A 21,858-nucleotide genomic window follows, 5' to 3' on the forward strand; every position below is an offset into this window, starting at 1 on the left:
TTGATTTTTTATAATTTATTTGTATATTTAGGATTTCTTTCACATATGCAAAAAGGACAGATAAAACACTTTAGGTATACACCGAGATACTATCTGACTGATGTACAATACCAAGCATATTATTGTATGACTTGTTTAGTTGGCCCTAAGGTTAATACGAGAGAGGGACTCATCTAAACTAGGGAGGTAAGGGGGATCGTAGCCTCACTGATGCCTGGGTGATTGTGGGATCTTTGAGTTTTGACACCTAGTATGAAGGATCTATGTTGGAAGGACCATGCGGGATCCTCTGAGTCATGTCGGCAGTGACATAAGCGACTGAGGTCCAGACAGCAAGACAGTGATCCAGTACATCAGAGTCCTCTACGCTGAGGGTGTCACCGTTGGAGTGATGAAACCAGAAGTATTTTTCATTGGCATTGTAGAGTGAACCTGACACAGAGAGAGACCACCGCAGTGCATTAATTAGATGGCGTGTCGTGTGGCTAACTCATCGTAATGCTCTTGTGTTAGTTAGACGAGTGTGTCTCTTTCTTTGTTTAGTGAATTAATGAGTTAGTTTAGTGAGTTCTCAGATAACTTATTAACAAGTAAATCCTGACATAATTTGGTGAAATGCCTGAATATGTTGTGAATGACTTACATGGATGAGTTTCTCAGCCACGGACGTTTATTTAATTTAAGGTTAATTATAACAAAGTTAAAACACCTGAGTCAAGAAACTCAATACTTATCTTACCTAATGGGACGCCATCATTTACCCACACCTCAATGTCTGGTCCACCGCCATTCTCTCTTACCACCTACAGGAGACACAGGACTAATTTAGCGCCACATCTCTAACACAAATAATGGGGGATCCTACTTGGTTGTATATTGTATAAATGATGTGTTTAGGTAGTTAAGTGAAGGAAGACTAGAGGTAGATAATGAACTGAAGTACAACGGAGGAGTAAGTGGTTACGTCTCTCTCTCTATATATATCTCACCTTAGTAGCGTTGATGGAGTGTAACAGCTTCATCACCTCCTCCATGATACAAGTGGCCTCCTGGGTACCATCGAAGCCCAGGCCAAGAGGGTTAAATGTGCCACTGTCTGATTCCATAATCAGCTGGAACTTATCAGACTCGTTTACATGGTTTTTGTGGTAAGCCTGTAAATGGAACGGGTGGGTGTAGGAAAACACAGACAGCAATACTCTTTTTAACAACATTGTTGATGATAATAGTCGTTTTACCGTTTACATAGTCAGATTAATGAGTGGCTATGTATTAATTAAGGTCTGAACGGGTTAATTTGTTTGTTTTCGTATTTTATATGTTATTAAGTACAGGTAATTGGATCATGCGTACATCACCACCGTAGCCGCCTTGTTCCTCGGCCGCCCACAAGATGGCTCTTAGGGTCCGTCGTGGCCGCAGTCCCAGCCGCTGAAGCACCACGGCTGAGTTCCACGAGATCATGGCGCCACCTGTACCAATGTAACACCTGTACCAACATAACACCTGTACCAACATAACACCTGTACCAACATAACACCTGTACCAACATAACACCTGTTCTGCAACAACACTCTCTGACTCCAGCCAATACTAGTAACATGTTTCATATTATTTCACCTCCACAATCTATGGCCCACTGGCACTCACCTCCATCATCCATGGCCACTGACCCACCCACTTTTGTTACCTATGGTCCTCTAGCCCACCCACCTCCATCATCCATGGCCCCCTGGCCCACCCACTTTTGTTACCTATGGTCCTCTAGCCCACCCACCTCCACCATCTATGGCCCCTGGCCCACCAACTTGACCCACCCACTTTTGTTACCTATGGTCCTCTAGCCCACCCACCTCCATCATCCATGGCCCCCTGGCCCACCCACTTTTGTTACCTATGGTCCTCTAGCCCACCCACCTCCACCATCTATGGCCCCTGGCCCACCAACTTTTGTTACGTATGGTCCTCTAGCCCACCCACCTCCATCATCCATGGCCCCCTGGCCCACCCACTTTTGTTACCTATGGTCCTCTAGCCCACCCACCTCCATCATCTATGGCCCCCTGGCCCACCCACTTTTGTTACCTATGGTCCTCTAGCCCACCCACCTCCATCATCCATGGCCCCCTGGCCCACATCCCAGGAGTCCAGATGACCGGAGACGACGACGGCCTCGTCAGGCGCTTGGTGACCAAGGACCTCAGTGATGGTGTTCCTGGTGATGATGTCTGGGTAGCTCTCGGCGCCCATGGTGAGATGCACCTCTATCTTCTGACCTGAAGAAGACCGCACCCATGAGACCACGCCCACAAAACCTTGCTCACAAGACCACGCCCATTATACCACTCTTCACCGAGAGACAGTATTATTCCTTGATCTCATTAACCTGGATGATATTTTTCACCGTTAATCTTATTAATTACGGATCACCTGTATATTAGCCGCAGCTTAGCCTTAATCACCAAACGTTAATGTAACCTAACCTCCAGGTAGTGTTAGAGCAACTAATCTTTCGGTGAAACAAGCTGGGGCTAAGCTTGAAATGATCCCTAATAATGAATTTAAGTATTCATTAATCACAAAATTACACTACATCATCATTAACACTCACAGAGAAGCTCTATCTACAGTATATCATCAAAAGAAGACTTAAAATAGTGTTCACACGTTGATAACACCACCAGACCCTTCCCTCTTGCCTCACCTCTCGCCTGCATCCTGTCCATCATAGCAGCGTCTTCCACCGTGATGCAAGCTGTGGGGATCTTGTGTTGTGGGTCAGTGTATTCCTGCTGGCCTGTGTGAGGGGAGTTGATGGAGAAACTCGCAGCGGAGCGGATGAGGGAAGCCACAGCTCCTACTTCAGCTGCCTTAGATGCTCCCAGGAACCTGTACTTTACCGACACCCCGTATGACACCCACTCCTGGTTGAAGACCACAATCTTGCCCACCGCCTGAGGAACACGACAACTGTGGGATTAGTTGAAAATTACATACCTCAGCATATTTTATCTGACATTTTAATCTCCCACCCACCGTCACCGTCCACTTCACGCAGACCACTCATAACCACCACGACCGCCCATCCATCACCACCACCAAAGCCCACCTTCCACCCACTACCACCGCCCAACACACTTACCTGGTCAGCGTGTTTCTGTAGATCGTCAAAGTCCTTCACTACGAGGACCTCAGCCTTGATGCCCTCTGGCGGGGTGCCGACAGAACCTCCCAAACCCAACATGTTGAGCTGGTGGAGGCGTGGCTGAGTCATCCACGCTGACTCTGTGTTCCTGAGTCAGTACAGCTCATGTTAGGTCATGTAAAGTGTTTGTGCATCAGTCATTTAGTAGAATACATGTATTTAAATATATGTAAATTGAGAATTATAAACATTACATAAACACAATACTGACTTAAACGTTAAACAACCTGCTAGTAACCTCATCTACCACAAATACCCTGACCTGACCTGACTTCCTTCAATCATCATTGCCATGATTTCCCAAGTCTCCTGACCTAAGATGACCCAGCCATCATGACGTTACCTGACCCAGTGAGGCGCAGTCACGTCCTCAGTGTGAGTGTTCTCCAGACCTTCAGCCTCAGACAGTTCCAGCATCCAGTCAATGGCGGCTTCCAGCTGACCTGACCCAGTCTGTAACGTACATATTTATCATGATTATTTCTCAACAGGTCAAATATGCCGAAGTACTTATATACAGTTATGTTCATAATATTGTTTACATTTATGGTTTGTTTTGTCATTATTTATATATAATATTGGATTTTTCTTATGTATCCACACAATTTTAACTGTATTCACTTCTTTATACTGTGACATAACGTGGTATTTCATTATTTCATCGTCTGTATCACACTGCAGGCAAATACTGTAATGCTTAATAACTACAGAAAATGAGATATAATATGATCATCGAGAAACTTTTAGTCAAAATTATCATAGTTATAGATAAAATAACTATTAAAGAAACTGCGCACCGATAAATCTTGTACATATAAATTTTCTTATCAGTTTTGATAAGAAATGAATACACTGTCAACCTTGAGGATGAGGTTAGAGGATGACTTGAGATAGTGAAGTTGTTGATCTAGTGCGAGTAGTTACAGCAGTTAAGGGAGGTGAGACAGAAGCAGTTGATGATAGTTTATTAAAAGTTTGGGTTCCCGTTAGAGCTCGTATGGTGATCTTTTGTTTAATTTGAAGTCAATTACTTTACTGTAACAATAAGTACAGAAAGACATTACAAGGCACGTTACAAGAGTTTACAGGTTAGAATAGGTTAGATTATCATCTGTTAAGTTAGGCTTGATTAGGTTAACGTTGGTGTGGTTAATCATCAGGTGAAATAATCTAGAGAAAAAATCTCCAGGTGATCAGTTAAAAGTTACCGAAACGCATAGCAAGACAAAACACATTCTTCTTACATTCTGAACTTCAAACTTGGTACGTAGTCTCGGTGTGTACGGGGGGAACTTACCATGCGGGGCCCGAAGGTGTCTACCAGCTCAGCCAACACCTCATATGTCCTCCCCTTGTAGTCCCCGCGCACCACATACTCGATGATCTGGTCGACGGTATCCTGGTAGCTCTTAATCTCATCTACCAGCTCTGGAGGCAAGTTACACTGGTCTGGGGCCGCAGTCGTTGTTATGTTCTTTGGTTCCTTTAGCTGCGGGGGAGAGCTGGTCGTTGGCTGCGAAGGAGAGCTGCTGGTCACTGGCTGCTCTTCCTCAACTAACTCTTCTCCCTGGCGAGTGTCGTTGATGCTCGGAAGTTGAACGATGTGAACACCTTGGCACTGTGCCACTGAATATAACACGAACAGCAAAGCGGAAAGGATACAAGTAAAAGTAATAGTGCACAGTGCTACTTGCCCCATCTTGAGTTGGTTGTGAGAGAGACTACTCACTCACTCACCACTCTACTCTGCAGACGGGACACTCCTGACAACTCGGGTGCCAAGACTCTCTTGGTCGCTGGTGAAAACAATGCCAGAACTTCTGGCACTGTTTTCACCAGAAGGTAGCTATATAGTCGCGCCTTATCTCTATTGTGCCACTTAGCCTTACTTTTTTTTATCCTTATGAGCTTCTACCAGTTCTGGTAAAAGTCGTCCTGTCATGTTCAGAATTTTATTTGGCTTAAAAGGTGTATTTTATTGTGAAAAGACCGAAAACTTGCAATTTTTGGCACTCTGGTCATTTCAATTTCAATGCCTAGTGGGGAATATGCATTTCCCACTAGGCATTAATGAGTGTGCATAAGTCTCAAGAAAATCCCCAGGGCCTCTCAGGTAAGCAAGCAAAACAGGAATGTAAAATTATTTTTCTCTATTGTTCCTTCATAAATATTTTATTTCTTTACTCTCTTTATTCACATACTCGTAGAAAACTTTCTAAATAATATAAGGCTTCATTAATTAATTTTGCCATGACGAATGCTTTTGTGTAGAATAACATGGATCATACGACAGCAACAACGCACCGCGGCCATCAGACCTGCCTGACTGAACATTAACAATAAGCATATTTTAATTTTCTTAAAAAAGGGATTTTATGTTGTTTTCTACCTGCTTATAGAAATTTTATTTATTTATATTGAGTTATATGATTTCTCAAGAAAATACTTGATACAAAAATAAAATGGTAATGGCAACACCTGTGTCACCTCACGTCACCAAAACAATACCATGTTCTTTGTAAGTTAGATCCAAGAAAAAGTAGCACTGCAAAGAATTTTGAGAATTGTGAACTCTTGGGACAATCTGCCGGAGAGCGTTGTGACGTCACCGAGTGAAGCTCATTCAAAGCCAGACTTGACCAACACTGGAGCAGGTTCCGAAAATTTCGAAATTTCGGATAAATTCAGGAGCCAGTGCATGTCCAGTATCTGCCACTGTGCCACAGTGCGTATGAGAGACGTAACTGACCGCGAAGAGGATGAAAGTAAAAAGTAAATAAAAGTAGACTATAAAATAAAATTTATAAGGACCTGTAGGCAACGTAGTGTGTCTGAGTCATGGAGACAATGAACAAGGGAGGGATAAATATGGGATAAGGGAGGGAAGCCAGCTCTGCAAAGATATTTGAATAAAAGTTGTTATGACCTCTAAGCTGTGTAGTGGTAACCTTACCGATAACACAAGCTTGGGGATGGCATTGTTTGGTTATACTCTGAGGTGACCCAGAAGATTATGAAGATATAAAATTGGTGGGAACTGCGACATTTGTTGATGTTGACGCAGCAACTCACATGTGTTACACAAACACACTTGTAACATTATCTGGTTTACTGCTTTATTATTATTATTATTATATTATTATTATTATTATTATTATTATTATTATTATTATTATTATTATTATTATTATTATTATTATTATTATTAATAATAGTAGTCGTAGTAGTAGTAGTGTTATTATTATGATAACATTGATAATAAAAATAATAATAATAAGCTGAGGTGTCTAATTAATATAACTATTTGGATACTGGTCCTTGCGTTAGCATTAGCGGGAATCCTACACTGTGACGTCACTATCCCGGTGTTTGCTCCAGGATACTAAAAGCAGTCCTAGACTCTGTTATATTTCACACAAAGCCTGTTCAACGAGCTTATGGCGCCGTGAACCTCTAATGGGGACTACCCGTATCACGTAGGTGGTCAGAGTAACGTTTTACCAAATCCGGCTTCGAAACACGAGGATCCATATATATTTCATTAGCCCAATAAAGCACGCGGACTTCTACATACAATCAACACCTCAACCCGCCAGGATTCGAACCCACGGCCCATGAGCCCATGACTGTGACCAGGGAACGCTACCTACCGAAGCCGGATTTGGTAAAACATTACTCTGACCACCTACATGATACGGGAAGTCCCCATTAGAGGTTCATGGCCCCATAAGCTCGTTGAACAGGCTTTGTGTGAAATATAACAGAGTCTAGGACTGCTTTTAGTATCCTGGTGGTCCAGAGGTAGCGTTCCCCGGTCACAGTCATGGGCTCGTGGGCTGTGGGTTCGAATCCTGGCGGGTTGAGGTGTTGATTGTATGTAGAAGTCCGCGTGCTTTATTGGGCTAATGAAATATATATGGATCCTCGTGTTTCGAAGTCGGATTTGGTAAAACGTTACTCTGACCACCTACGTGATACGGGTAGTCCCCATTAGAGGTTCACGGCGCCATGAGCTCGTTGAACAGGCTTTGTGTGAAATATAACAGAGTCTAGGACTGCTTTTAGTATCCTGGTGGTCCAGAGGTAGCGTTCCCCAGTCACAGTCATGGGTTTGTGGACCGTGGGTTCGAATCCTGACGGGTTGAAGTGTTGATTATATATATATATATATATATATATATATATATATATATATATATATATTAGGTTAGGTTAGGTTGGGCTGGGTTAGGTTAGTTTGGATTGAGTTAGGTTAGGGTAAAATCCAAACTTAAAATTTCGTTTGCGTTTATTTTGAAAACAACCACAACGCGTTGTGGTCGTATTTCGTTTTCTGAGCCCAACATATATATAAAATAATTCGTCATTTACGCTAAGTCAGTGGGTTTTAATAAATTATAAGCCTAGATATCTTCCACACGTACAATAAGAAACAGAAACAAATAACATGACCTTTATTATATATTCTGGCCAAGATGATTAGTAAATATGAAGGTGTGTTTGGCCGAGAAAACATCACAAACATGTTAAAAAATTTGTATGTTTTTATCGCTTATAAGATATTTTTTTCATTCCTGAGAGTTGTAAGATACGTTAGTGTTGTGATGCGCGTTTGTTTATTGTTATTACTACCGCATTTCATTGCTTATAATATATAAAGAACAATTCTTAACATGGGAAAAAATATTAATGTCTCTCGACAATAAACATTAAGGCAGCTATTAACATTAAGGGAATAAGTGGCTTTGTAAATTTATCTCGGTAAATTGGTTTGAACATCGCTTTACTGTAATGGTGCGAGGAACAGGACTGAGCTCATTTATGGTTTGGCGAGTGGCGGAGACACACTGGCCTTACTCAAGGCAGGATGGTCTCACAGGCTCCAGCCCTCTCTATCACCCTCCTGCTGTGGTTGTGGGTAGCGGCTGCCACTCCTCCAATACCCTCAAGGTCTGTTTACCAGCCAGAGGAACTGTTGCTCGATCTGGTCTCTGGCCCACTTCAAGGTCGAAGTATTTTCCTTTTACACGACAGTCAGTCAGGTTTCGAGGTGAACCTTAATCAAGTCCTGAGTCACATTTCGTCCTCGATGGTCATGATAGCTAACCAAGAAAACTTCAGCATGGACCAGTACCCGAGTGGTTATGTTCGCGGAGAAAATTACGTGGCTGTAATGTTGTTCTCTTCCTCCCCCACCAATTTCCTGAACTACCTATCAGAATCTAACGTCTGGAACCCTACATTCTTAATTCTCCTCGCCATGAACACTTCCATAGATACAACGGAAGTCGTCAGTCATGCGGTGGTCCAGCGATCAAGGTACTTGGTGTTGTTCGAGCAGCATGTCGTGAACATCAGCAAAGTGTTCTACATGTTCACCAGTTACCCGTTCAGTCCAGAGGGTCACCGAGCTACCCTGGGCAGCTGGAGTAACAAGACCATCACATCGGTCGTGGACTTGTTTCCTGATCGCTACCCAGACCTGCAGGGAGCGGTGTTGTATCTCGCTTCCTGGTGTGATGACTTCCCGATCATCTACGTGAGTGGTGATGGCTGTATCGGTTCCAGTCTGGACACTCTTTCTCTTATCGCCCACAAACTCAACTTCACCTACGAGGTACAAAGAGAGACTCAAGACCAACACTGGGGCGCCTTGGAGAATGGGAATTGGACTGGTATGTTGGGTGACCTTAAATACAATGGTAAGGACTTAGCCCTTAACTGGTTCCTTCTTAACCACAACCGCTGGAAGGCCTTCGACGCCCTCTACCCATACTACGCTGAAGGTTTCGGGTTTCTGGCGCGTCTCCCGGAGCCAGCACCTCGGTGGAAGAACTTGACCTACTCCTTCACTACCAATTTGTGGCTCATCATCGTCTGCTCCACCATGGTCGTCTCGTGTATGTTCTCTGCTTTGATGCCGCGTCATATGACAGAGGGAACCGTCGACCATATCCAGCAAATCATCTTGGTAAGAGTTAATATTTATACCAAGTGTTAATCTTTCCTACCTGTACTTTGTTTCATAACACTGCGTCCGGGAAACAAATAATATATACTTTGATCTGAATGTTATATAACTTACGATACGTTGGTGTGAAACAAGAAAATAAATAATTGAATTCTGTGTTACTTTCCCTTTTGACATTTAGACCATTGATTTGAAATCATACGGACTTAAAATGTAATTTATCTGTGTCTATCTGTGTGTCTGTGTGCCAGGTATGTGCGGGCGTGGTGAGACAGGTGGTTGATCTGGGCGGTGACGGGAGATGGGCGTGGCAGCGGGTGTGGCTGGGCTGGTGGTGGTTGGGCTGTATCATCCTAACCACCGCCTACACCTGTAACCTCATCGCCTTCCTCACTGTCCCTGTCTACACCACCCGCATTGAGACTGTCGCCCATCTTGCTGCCTCAGACCTCAGGTGAGAACTAGGTCGTGTAAACTCATTACCTGATACCTTGAACTGTGTTACTTCCCTGAGATAATAATACGTACTGTCTCAGCTCCCTATAAACTCCATTAACATAACTCTACCATTTGCTGCTTTACTATAGGAGAAAACACAGTAAATAAATAAATAAATAAATGTGTCTCAAAAGTTCACACTCGTGGGCGTAAGTCACTATTTACCTTATTTTTATCAAATGTATATATTGTATAGTGAAGCTTACATATAACGGACTTCTCTCTTCATATAATCCGTCTAATAAAGTTTTCACTGTATGAGAGATATTTGTTTTTGTTTCTTCAGGGTCATAATGCAGGATTATGGGAGCTTCTTGCCAGAGGCGCTGAAGGAGTCGTCGGATCCCCACCTGTATACGTTGGGTCACAAGTTGGATTTATACCCGTATGAGGAAGCGTATGACCCAGCTATCTACGGCGTCTTGAACCGCACTCACGCCCTCACAGAGACCTACTCCTACCTCATGAACCTCCAGATCCAGTATAATGTTACCCAGGACACCTACCTCATGAAGGAACAGGTCAGGTTAGGTCAAACACACACACACACACACACACACGTATAGAGACACATAAACACGCACGTACATAGACATACAGTACACTAACGTACATAGACACACACACACACACACGGGCGTTAGATTAGGTTAGGTTACAACAGTGTTAAGTTAGTTTAGGTTAGGTTAGGTCAGGTTAGGTGAGGTCAGGTGACCCTCAGATGCACTGTAAAGTGACTAGAGGTATATTATAGGCAGCCCAGCCCAGCCTAATTACAAGTGTTTGTCACAGGTGTACCCGGGTCACATGTCCTGGTTCATGCCCAAGAACACCCCGTACTCAGCCAAGGTGTCCGCCCTCCTCACCAGACTCCGGGAAGCGGGGGTTATTAACAAGTTCTTTCTCATACACTTTGCCCGCGTGTCTGAGACCTTCAAGAACACCCAGGTGAGTGTTACCTTCTGACGGGTGTTACTTGAGTTACCTGTTGAGTAGTAGTGTTATCTGAGTGTTAACTGTTGAGTAGTAGTGTTACCTGTTGAGTAGTAGTGTTACCTGTTGATTAGTAGTGTTACCTGTTGAGAAGGAATGTTCCCTGTTGACTAGTGTTACTTGTTAAATAGTAGTGTTACCTCTTGAATAGTGTTACCTGCTGCGTAGTAGTGTTACCTGAGTTTTACCTGCTGAGTAGTGTTACCTGTTGAGTAGTAGTGTTACCTGTTTAGTAGTAGTGTTACCTGTTGAGTAATAAAGTTACCTACTGAAGAATGTTACCTTAGTGTTACCTACTTAAAATATCTATGAGTATTCATTGTTGGAAATTTTCAGGCAAAATTAATTATAGGAGAGGTGTAATGTAGGTAAGATCCTTCCTTCAGCTTGTCTCCATCCCTCTGCAGGAGTCCACGATGCAGGCCCTGAGTATCAAACACCTCCAGGGTGCCTTCCTACTGCATCTGCTAGGTCTCGTTGCTGCTCTACTGATCCTCCTCTTAGAGCTTTTCGTCTTCTGCTTAGCTTGACTGCTGCTCTACTGATCCTCCTCTTAAAACTCTTCGTCTTCTGCTTAGCTTGACTGCTGCTCTACTGATCCTCCTCTTACAACTCTTCGTCTTCTGCTTAGCTTGACTGCTGCTGCTCTACTGATCCTCCTTTTCGAGCTATTCGTCTTCTACTTAACTTGACAGCTTTGCCCCACGACAAAAGTTCTCTGTTGTCTTCTGCTGGACTTCGCCATTGCTGTTCTACTACTACTACTACTTGAGCTCTACTTCACCACTGACGTTATGAAGGCACTTGATATACAATGTAATTATTAAAAAAAACATCACAGCTATTGTATTTATAAGGCAGTGTACTGAAAGTGTAGTTATATTTGACTAACACACCCCACAGTTTATGTATCATCAAAACAGTGTAGTAACAGTATACAGTATGAGCAATAAACTTATACCGTAATTGCCAATCAACCAAAGGAAAATAAAACGTACTTGAATTGCCTAATCACATTTTATTATATATATATTTTTTATTTTTTTCTAATTTCATTTTCTTGTCCTGAATAGCCACTAAAACGTATCCCATAATTTGATCTTAAACAAAATTTATCTCTATGTAATTATCAGCAAATTATTTTATATATAAAACTAAAATTATCGAAGACACATATTAATGATAATTTACAGCCGTAACTTCTCTTTGCAACAAAAGAGTATAATTATGTGGAGATTATCATGATGGAAATTAATACATTGGTCTGTAGTTTGTACTGTAAAATATGTTAATCTGAATACATTTGTGAAAACTAGCATATAAAACAAACTAAAAAATATCACTTACAAATCAAATATGTAACTTTGAATACGTAAATCATGACTATCATATAAATTTAACTCAAATTCTCAAATTACCAATATTAAATGAAATCTGTTACTTTACAATATAAAAATCATTAGCACTAGAATATAAAACTAACATATCATTGTTAACTCTAAACCAAGTCTTCTCCCTCGCGATGTCACCATGTCATCTTATCAATGTGCTTTATCCAGTGACATACTGCATAATAATTATGTAAGAGGTCTTCAAAGTACACCATCAAGAACCTGACACAATATTGTTAGGTGTAAATTCTTCAAATATCATTCTGTTACTTTTAGGGAACTACTGATTTATGTGTAGCCAGTGTCCGCTTAACGTACGTACATCAGCATAAATGTAAATCCGCTTAACGTACATCAGCTAACGTAAACCCGTTTAACATATACTGGGTTGACATGCACCCTCTTAACAAAACAGGTTTTCAGCTTCGCATCATGTACGTTAAAGCGAACATTGACTAAGCTGATTTGCATGTTATACAGATCAACTGAAATTCAGAACAGCAGTAATTTTTTTTTTCGTGTTTAAGGTGAATATTGTTATTTTTTTTTTAAGGTGGTCCTACAAAGATGGTTGAGTCTGTTTGTTATATCACGCGGGGTCGTGTAGTGTCTGGTGTCTTCCCCAGAGAAGATTTTCATGACATATTTAACCTTGATGGAATGATATGAAAGATTGGCAGCGAGCGCTTCAGTAATGTACCTCACTCACCACCACTGCCCAGACAACAGTTGAAGGAAATGTCTTTTTTTTCCATTTTGTTTAATGTATATAAAAAAAACATAAGAACAACTGAACGTAATTTTAAAGACAAATTAAATTATTTTCTCTGAATGAATTATGCTGCTTATAGGTCAAGTTAGTTAGGTCACAATAACTACAACGGGCACTCCTCAGGTCAATAGTATGGTGACATTAGTGTTACTGTCGCACTCCTGATAACTACTGAACGATATAAAATTATGTACGGACAGCCTAACAAACTTTTAATTTAAATCAGCTTGGACACCCATACTGAGGACCACCCTGTTATTTTTTTACTATTTTAATTTCTTGTTATGCGTAACACTTCCAAAGAATATACATTAAATCATTTAATTTAAATGCAATATATGAAGAAAAAAATTATTTCCACCTGCCTCTATAAAATAATGTTTAATTGCACATCATACTGAAAGACTAGATATTGTGGGGTTATGAGATATTGGTTCACACTCAGGATGGGATGGAGAAAGGAAACTCACAATGTGCTCTCTGTATACATATTGTATTGGATGTACAATGCAGCTTGGTGCGGGGGGGTGGCAGCGTGAGTCCAAGCTGATGTAGAGAGAGCTGGTTGGTGAAGGTGCCCAGAGGAGAACACGCAGCTTTAGGGCAGCATAGTCGCCGGCGGGAGCGAGGGCCACCAGGCAGGAGCGGAGGAGGAGGTATTGCTTGCTGGTGGCTGTAGGTAGAAAGAGAGAGGTCACGGCCACGTGAGGTTTTATATAGCCGGGGTAGGCGTGGGTTGATAGTTGACCTCCGCTTTGTCAGGCGGCGCTGGTTGCCGACCTTGACCAAGAGGCGCAGGCTGGGGAATTCGAAGAGGGTCGGCTAGTCAGCGACACCCGGCATTTGTAGGGGAAGAATCCACTACAATACTCCCCTTTCCCTCCAGGCGGTGTAGGAGACTTGTGTGCAGGGTTGTATGCCACATGTGAGACAAAACGGCGAGGGCGTGGATGAGCCGGCCGCTATGGGAGACACTTTGTCTAGATACACGAGATCTGTGGGAGAAGAGAGAGAGGAGGGTTGTGGAGGCGAGGAATGTGGTGCTTCTCTCGCGGCAGGTACAGAGTCCTCAGTAGCGCCTGCTGGGGTGTGTGGGTCCGCGTCAGGAGCAGGGGCTGTGTCAGGAAGAGGGTCCATGACAGCAGCAGGGTGCATGACAGCAGCAGGGAGTACCTGAGGGAGAAAAGAGGGGTGTGTGGATCCGCGTCAGGAGCAGGGGCCGCGTCAGGAGCAGGGGTCGCATCAGGAGGAGGGTCCACGACAGTAGCAGGGGGTACTGCTGGGCCGGGGGTGGCGTCTGAGGCAGGACAGGTGGGGTCGGTAGGACGTGGTGCTTGGGGCAGGAAAAGGAGCAGATCCGTTTCTCCTCCATCCTGTGTGAGTGCGAATCTCCAGAGGTCACTATTTGTGGGGTTATAAGTTATTGGTTCACACTTAGGATGGGATGGAGAAAGGAAACTCACAATGTGCTCTCTGTATACATATTGTATTGGATGTACAATGCAGCTTGGTGCTGGGGGTGGCAGCGTGAGTCCAACCGTGATGTAGAGAGAGCTGGTTGGTGAGGGTGCTCAGCGGAGAACACAGCAGCTTGTCGGGCGATAGTCGCCGGCGAGAACTGGAGCCGCCAGACAGGAGCGGAGGAGGAGGAGGAGGAGGAGGTGTTGCTTGCTGGTGGCTGTAGGTAGAAAGAGGTAGGTCACGGCCACGTGAGGTATTATATAGCGGGGGTAGGCATGGCTTCATAGTTGACCTCCGCTTTGTCAGGCGGCGCTGGTTGCCGACCTTGACCAAGAGGCGCAGGCTGGGGAATTCGAAGAGGGTCGGCTAGTCAGCAACACCCGGCGTTTGTTGGGGAGGAATCCACTACAATATCTTTTAAAACACTTGTAAATCTTGGACCAGCACAGAGGTGAATAACAATAATGAGTAGAACATGAAACAAAAACACACACTCACATATATATATATGTATATAACAACTCTCAAAATTAATATATTTACATATATTGTTATCAAGGCTCGGAATCACTCCTGCTCATCCCTTTTAAGTCTTCCTAAAGTAGTAAAAGGAAACAGTTCAATTAAGTTCAATCTCCTTTACCAACACCAAGTCTCACCTTTATCATTCCGAGTAATGATCTCTATGGTAACAATAAATAAACTTTTAAACTAAAAAAATATATAAAAAAATGTACATATGCAAATAGAATAAACTATATGGAAGATTTGTAACTACGTATGTAACTACACTGGTATGATATGATTTATTAGACTTAGTAATTGCCACAACTCTTGATAAATTAACATAGTAGTATACAATTAAAATCTTTGTTTTTTCTTTTCTTAAGTTGCAATAAATTATTCTCCGTTATGTGACCTTCGAGTATCTCTTCACAACTCGGAAGTAATTTTCCTCGTGTCAACAAACAAGAAGTAAATATTCATCAACTTGTACGGATCAACAACCTCTAAGTAAGTAAGCCTTGATAAGAAATCGTTCTGGAAAAAGTTATAACATTATTAACTTGTATATTTAAATAACTCTGTGAGTATTAGGATTTAAAATATACGTCATGCAGAGCCGTTCCTCTGTGAAATGAGTTGGATCAAGTCACGGCATACTGCTCTCATAAACAGCTTGGGAGTTACGAAACTTACATATGTATTTATTTCCTTCCACAGTTATATTTAACCCATATTTTGAGAGCCTTTCCCTCATATGGTTTGGGATATTGTTAAATTATGTTATTTTAAGTTTTATCCATTTATCTTTTAATTGGTATAGTGTTCATGTGTTTGAACAGTATCTATATGCTATTTGTCTACATTATATATCATTATGGCTACGTTTAATTAGTCATGATTCTCATCTTTCCTGATCAAACTGTCAGATATTCGTTGAAAAGTGACTTAATGTAGCCAACATCCATTACCTGACCACACTTGTTTATTGAAATGTGACATAACATAACCAACATCCATTTCCCTATCCATTATGAACACACAAGTCGACCGACATAATATCTCATCAAACATCTCTATAATTTCTCCACAATCCTTTCCTCTTATCATATTTTATTCTCTACTTAATGGCCTACCTTTGAATTTCCTTACAAAACTAGTGAAAAACAGATGATTGTGTACTGATGAATCACATATTATTATTATTATTGCCTTACAAAAAATAATCTATATAAATAATAATTAGAGAAAGAGACGAATGTTCACACCATCATACGTCACAGTAACTGACGGTACATGGTGTTGATAGCTATATATAGTGATAGTTGATGAGGATTCCTAATAGCTTTGAAAGTTACAAAAACTGAGTCAAATTATCTAATATATCCTGAGATTTTACTTAACTCAGTATATCAAATAATACAACAACAATATTTTATTCCAGAACTTATGAATTCTATTAAACAGTTCTAATATCTCTTTAATATAATCTCCAGATTATGTTAATATTATGAGCCTCCAACAGCACAGTAAACAGCAGTAAATTACCAAGTTTTTGTACCATTTTCTTGATGGATTATAAAATTCTGTTACATCCAGGTTAAAATTGACCTCCTAAGTCCTGACATACAGTGATATCAATTGTGATTATAGTGAAGAAAGATTGTTTGTATTTTTTCTGTGTAATTTTCACCTATTTTTCTTTTTTGACATGGTTTTCACATATTTTCTTGCATAATTTTCACATTGTTGTATCACTTCCTCAACATGTCTGTTATGGCTTCCTCATGTTATCTGTTACAAGTATCTCCTCCTCAGACAGTCACAATAATATTTACACTTGTTGCTCACACTTAACTCTAAAGTTCTGGAGTGTAAACGCCCTCGTCCTCCAGTAAGTTGACGAAGGAGGCAACCCTCTTGCGCGACTCGACACCCTTCATTACCCTCATAGTATCTAACAGACCCAGCAGCTTCTTCATCCCCACGAACACCTTCCCGTGGCAGATGTGATCCAAGACTGCTTCAATCTGTTATAATGTGACAGTGGTAATGTGTGTGTGTGTGTGTGTGTGTGTGTGTGTGTGTAGACACACACACAAAACACCTACAAATAAATAGTAATTGGAAAATCCTCTTTCAAATAATCAGAAACAAATTTATTAAAAATGTGACAGTCTACCGTGAAGTCTGTGCTCTATTAATAAAGTACTGTAATAGAGCACGAACTTGAGGGTTGACTACTGTACCCCGCATCTCCACCAAGTGTAACTTGGGGAAGTTTACCTTGTTACGGTAGCTAAAGCTAAAGACAATGGTAAGAAAAAGGTCGCTCAAGTCACATTTCCTTTATTTCTTCCTTAATGTAATCCCTGTTAAGTCACCCAGGGGTGAGTACAGCATCAACCAACAAACAGAACCGTAAATATGCATTACACAACAAAAGTTCTTTAGCCCTGAAAACTCGGAATACAGTATATCTCATATCTTCATGGAAGATTAGATAGTTAAACATTACATCTTTCACATAAAACCCTTAATACTTAGGGTTACTCTGAAACAGTACAAACATGGATTGAATAACTTGACTCACCAGTAACATGAAAATAAACAGAGAAACTCCCTGGACGTCACACTTGCTTTTTCCCTCCCAAACAAAAACGTTATCTTCTAGACATACATTGAACACCTTTCCCTTAAATCCTGGTACAGCAACCAAATAGTGAAAACTCTTCTAATAATGCAAATTAGAAATATATAACACTCAGAAGTACAATAGGATAATAATGAGTAATAATAATAATACACAAACTAAAGAAATGCCATTTTATTCTTGTAATTACAGGAGTAACTAATTTATGACTCACCTCACTACAAGGGGATCCAGGGGAGGGGGATGGAGCCCCTGGTTAGGAGGTTAGGTGAGGTAATTTTAGGTCATTTACGAGGGAAACTTCATAGAAGAAAAGTGTCTTAAAATTGTCTAAATCAGGGGTTCTCAAGCATTTTCCAGTGTGACACCATCTAGTGCTGTTGCCTATCCAGTGCGACCCTGAGTCATTACATTAAATTTAAAGTTTCGTAGAATAAATACGGACATATTTTTACATGTATTTAACTGTAAAAACAAATCAATAAAATACAGTGGTCCCTCTGTTAACGAGCACAATTCGTTCTAGAAGGTTGCTCGTTAACCGAAAATCTCGTTAACCGAAACCATTGTTTCAATAGATTTTTGGGTAATTGGTTCCAGCTCACCGAAAATTGCCTAAAATCAACAAAAAAGGTAGTAAAGTACACTTACTTTGAGGTGTGCATGTAGAAGGCTCCTGGTTGATGATGATGGGAATTAGAATGGGGGTGGAGGAGAAGGGAGAAGAGAAGGCATTGGGGTGGAAGAGAAGTCACCCCATGGTGCCATTTCACCCATAAAATTTTAGATCTCTTGGTGTAATTCAAGATTATTTTCTTTAAATCAACACTGCACTGCATTATTTATTGTCAATATGTAAAATAAATTTCAAATTGACCAATAATTTGCTTGGAAACACAGAAAAAAAGCATTTAGTTGGAGAGTCTCAAGCAAGATGTTACCTCCACTGAAAATACACAGAGACTGACGCCTATATGGTGTGTTGACAGGCTGTATGGTGCACAAAAAACTAGCTTCCTATACTTCAATTATGTTCAATAATTGTTAAAATAACTAAAAAAATTAATATAAAACTTTTAAAATTATTGAATAGTATAAACTTCTTGATATTTACTAAAATAGTAAGGAATTTAAGTCCTAGAACCGATTACTGTATTGGCGAACTAATACTACAGCTGGTGGACCGCCAAATGCAAGCGAAAACATGTTGAGGTCGGCTCGTAAAAAACTCGTTAACCGAGGGATTGCTCGTTAACCGAAGTTAAGAATCTTATGGAAGGTAACTCGTTAACCAAAATCTCGTTAACCGAGGCGCTCACATTCCTCTGGGTCGATTCTCCTGTTCTTGTACAACAGTTCTACATCTACTATATCAGGATGGTGTACCTTCAGTAGTGTTTCAAACCCCTCTCTCTTATCAAGGAACGTGTCAGAATTAGTGTATATGACATTCAAGTCGGAGTTTGTTCTCGGTAACGTCTCTGCTCTTGGTATTAACTTCGGCCCCCCTTCATTCTTAGAAGCTGCAGCATTTGCTAAGTACACTGTATTTTGCATTGTTCGGTTAGAAATGTCATTGTTTACATGGCATTTGCCTCCCTCTGGGTGGGAGGTAGAGCTGGTACCTCCTCCTGGGTGGGAGGTAGAATTGCTTCTACTACCCTCCCCAGGATATAACCCATGTACACCTTTCCCCGTTCCTCCTCGACTCCTCCCTCTTCTGCTTCAAGCCCTGCAGGACCTCCTGTGCTGTTCCCTCTGCATTACCCTGCAATCTAGGTGAATGAATACACTCCAAAATGCCTCACTCCTTGCTAAGTTTTTTGCCTGCCTAATAACCTCCCATTTCTTCTCCTCTCTCACTAGTGTGATCCATTTCTTCTCCTCTCTCACTAGTGTGATCCTGAGGGGGCAAGGCTTGTCCTCTTGCTTTTGTCCTAGTCTCCTCATATCCTGAGGGGGGATGGCATATTCAGAACCTCTGTACAAATATTCTCAAACTACATCTCCGCCTGGCTCTCAGGGACTCCATAAACTATTACACTGTTCCTGCGCTGGAAACATTCCGTTGTTCCTCCTCTCCCCTAACAGTAGGTTTGCTAGTTGCCATCTCTTTGACACACTTCTTCCGAGTCCCTAGCTGCTGTAGAACCTGTTCTGATCCTGCATCACTCTCCTCTACCTCCCGTGGCCCTGTTAAGGCCTGAGCATAACTCCTCTTCACTACCACCTCCATTCTATTTGCTACTTCCTCAGTCTTAGCATGGATCTCTTTCCCAGCTTGTTCAAGTTTGGCAACCAGCAAGGATCCAGCTTCATCTACTTTCGTCCCTAGAGAACTCGATCCCCAATGGCTTGCAATCGCCTCTTTCACCTTGAATATGCAATCAGGGCAATACCAGCAACAGCCTTTATTCCTTACCGCATTCTGTAACGTTCTATCAGTCATAATTAATGTAATATGTGCACATTATCATTTAATACATTTTCTGTTAACTGGGGGTATAATTATGTTGTTAAACAACATACACTACAACTGTGTACGTCATTAATTTTCTTTACCTGGGGATATATGAGGTTAAGCAACATAACACACAATTCTCTAAGGACAGTTGGGTCGGGATGTATCGTGAGAAGGATCCAATGATGTTCGCTATTTACTAAACCTCGATATATAATTACATGTAATCAATGGGAAAAATAGGGTTATGTTCTGGAGGCCAGTAAAAGTGACTAAGCTTACATAAAAACATAAGAACATAAGAAAATAAGGAGTCTGCAATAGGCCGGTTGGCCTGTGCATGGCAGCTCCTGTCGAGAGTTACTACCACTCTCTATCATCCATGGATCTATCCAGCCTCCTTTTGAAACTTTCCAGCATTCCAGCACTTACTACAAAGTTGCTAAGCTTGTTCCACTCGCCCACCACCCTATTTGTGAACCAGTTCCTTCCTATCTCCCTCCTAAACCTAAACTTATCCAACTTAAACCCGTTGCTACGAGTCCTATCCTGCTCGGATATTTTAAGAACTTTATCTATATCCCCTTTATTGATTCCTTTCATCCACTTAAATACTTCTATCATATCTCCCCGCACTCTTCGTCTTTCTAGGGAATGCAAGTTTAGTTTCTTTAACCTATCCTGATATGGAAGGTTTGTAAGTTCCGGAATCATTTTCGTCATTCTTCGCTGCACTGACTCTAGTGAATTGATATCCATTCTATAATAAGGGCACCAAAACTGAACCGCATAATCGTGGTGCGGCCTGACTAGCGCAAGATATAGTTGCAGTAAGACCTCTGCACTCTTATTACTTACACTTCTAGATATAAAACCCAATACTCTGTTTGCCTTATTTCAAACATTAACGCACTGTTTTCTAGGCCGTAGGTCCGGGCTTACAAGTACCCCTAGGTCTCTTTCACAAGTCGACTTCTCTAGGTTGATGTTGTTAAGGCTGTATACATTGACAGTATTTGTTCTTCCAATATTAAGTATGCTCCCCTTGCTGGTGTTGAATTTCATTTGCCATTTTTTAGACCACCCCTGCAGTTTATTTAGATCCTCCTGTAATGCATTTGCATCCTGCCCTGAATTAATCTGCCGCTCTATTTTGGTGTCATCCGCAAACTTGCTTATGTCACTGCTGATCCCAGTATCTAAAGCACAAATGAATACTGGACTCGGGAACAATAAAGCTGTTTCACTATCATTATCAAGGAACACTAGACTCGGCAGCTGACGCACCATCCCGGGAATGCCAGATTCGGCAGCAGACACCACACTGCCACCCTCACTTGACAATCCCACACCTACATAAACGAACAAACCAAAAATATTAGTTACAGTATTAAATCTTTTCCATAAAGCTTTCCATTCTCGTCACTTCACTTTTCATGTCACTAGCAACCCATTTACACTCACCTTAGAATTTGTAATCAGTAACAGAGTCGGCTGCTTACTCGTCACCCACTCAGAAAGACTGAGCGGGTAAGCGTGAATGCGTGAGTGAGCAGCCACGAAGGCGCCTCTGGTGAGCAAATACAGGTAGCGCATTTGTTTGCCATGGCAGAACATTTGAAATATTTCCTGCCCGATTTCCCTCGCGAAATAAATAAATTTATCGCTTTATATTGGAAAATGTCGATAATTTTGGTAGTCGCGATATAAAAACAATATTATAAAAAGTCGTGATATATCCCAACTCTACTGTAGAAGTTTGATGATATACAGTTATGGTAATAATTGTTTATACCAGAACGTCGACAGCTCGATCCCAAACTTTGCTATGTCACTATAGACGTCAAAATTCACCCTTGCCTCATTGTCAGTCTGTAATTCTTACATTGAGAGTGCAAAAGACTCAGTAAGCAACTCATTGAAATTTGCTGCCATTTTCTGTGCTCATC

The 21,858-nt window shown here is 41.5% G+C and overlaps 2 protein-coding genes across 8 annotated transcripts in view; one reads left to right on the plus strand and one right to left on the minus strand.

Annotated features, from left to right (window-relative positions):
- On the minus strand, positions 1 to 5,042 carry LOC121868296 (carboxypeptidase Q-like). Its single transcript, XM_042368741.1, has 9 exons — positions 4,503 to 5,042; positions 3,549 to 3,658; positions 3,143 to 3,293; positions 2,705 to 2,954; positions 2,109 to 2,276; positions 1,354 to 1,472; positions 990 to 1,154; positions 740 to 803; positions 1 to 432 (listed from the first exon to the last, which is right to left on the minus strand). The coding sequence occupies exons 1-9, from the start codon at positions 4,902 to 4,904 to the stop codon at positions 248 to 250; spliced, it is 1,614 nt and encodes a 537-aa protein (XP_042224675.1). The 5' UTR covers positions 4,905 to 5,042; the 3' UTR covers positions 1 to 247.
- The window catches only part of LOC121868297 (glutamate receptor ionotropic, delta-1-like), a 27,930-nt gene continuing 10,899 nt past the window's right edge, over positions 4,828 to 21,858 (plus strand). Inside the window, exons 1-6 of one of the 7 annotated variants that reach the window (XM_042368744.1) lie at positions 4,828 to 5,318; positions 8,482 to 9,176; positions 9,428 to 9,630; positions 9,961 to 10,200; positions 10,467 to 10,622; positions 11,075 to 11,200. In XM_042368744.1, coding sequence (XP_042224678.1) covers positions 5,276 to 5,318; positions 8,482 to 9,176; positions 9,428 to 9,630; positions 9,961 to 10,200; positions 10,467 to 10,622; positions 11,075 to 11,096 — 1,359 coding nt within the window. In that variant the 5' untranslated portion in view covers positions 4,828 to 5,275 and the 3' untranslated portion in view covers positions 11,097 to 11,200. Of the gene's footprint in view, positions 5,319 to 8,481; positions 9,177 to 9,427; positions 9,631 to 9,960; positions 10,201 to 10,466; positions 10,623 to 11,074; positions 11,997 to 21,858 lie in introns of those variants that run through there. The other 6 variants (XM_042368743.1, XM_042368742.1, XR_006089364.1 and 3 more) reach the window with 6 other exon arrangements.

This window comes from Homarus americanus, unplaced genomic scaffold, assembly GCF_018991925.1.
Source record: "Homarus americanus isolate GMGI-L3 unplaced genomic scaffold, GMGI_Hamer_2.0 scaffold19318, whole genome shotgun sequence".
In the NCBI taxonomy this organism is placed as follows: domain Eukaryota; kingdom Metazoa; phylum Arthropoda; class Malacostraca; order Decapoda; family Nephropidae; genus Homarus; species Homarus americanus.

What these genes read in the sequence shown, in the direction of transcription:
- LOC121868296 (XM_042368741.1), bottom strand. Translation starts at nt 4,904, where the DNA reads ATGGGGCAAGTAGCACTGTGCACTATTACTTTTACTTGTATCCTTTCC. An exon ending in ACACCTTCGGGCCCCGCATG is followed by an intron (nt 3,659 to 4,502) that starts GTAAGTTCCCCC and finishes TGTACGTTACAG; the next exon opens with ACTGGGTCAGGTCAGCTGGA. An exon ending in GGACAGGATGCAGGCGAGAG is followed by an intron (nt 2,277 to 2,704) that starts GTGAGGCAAGAG and finishes GGTCTTCTTCAG; the next exon opens with GTCAGAAGATAGAGGTGCAT.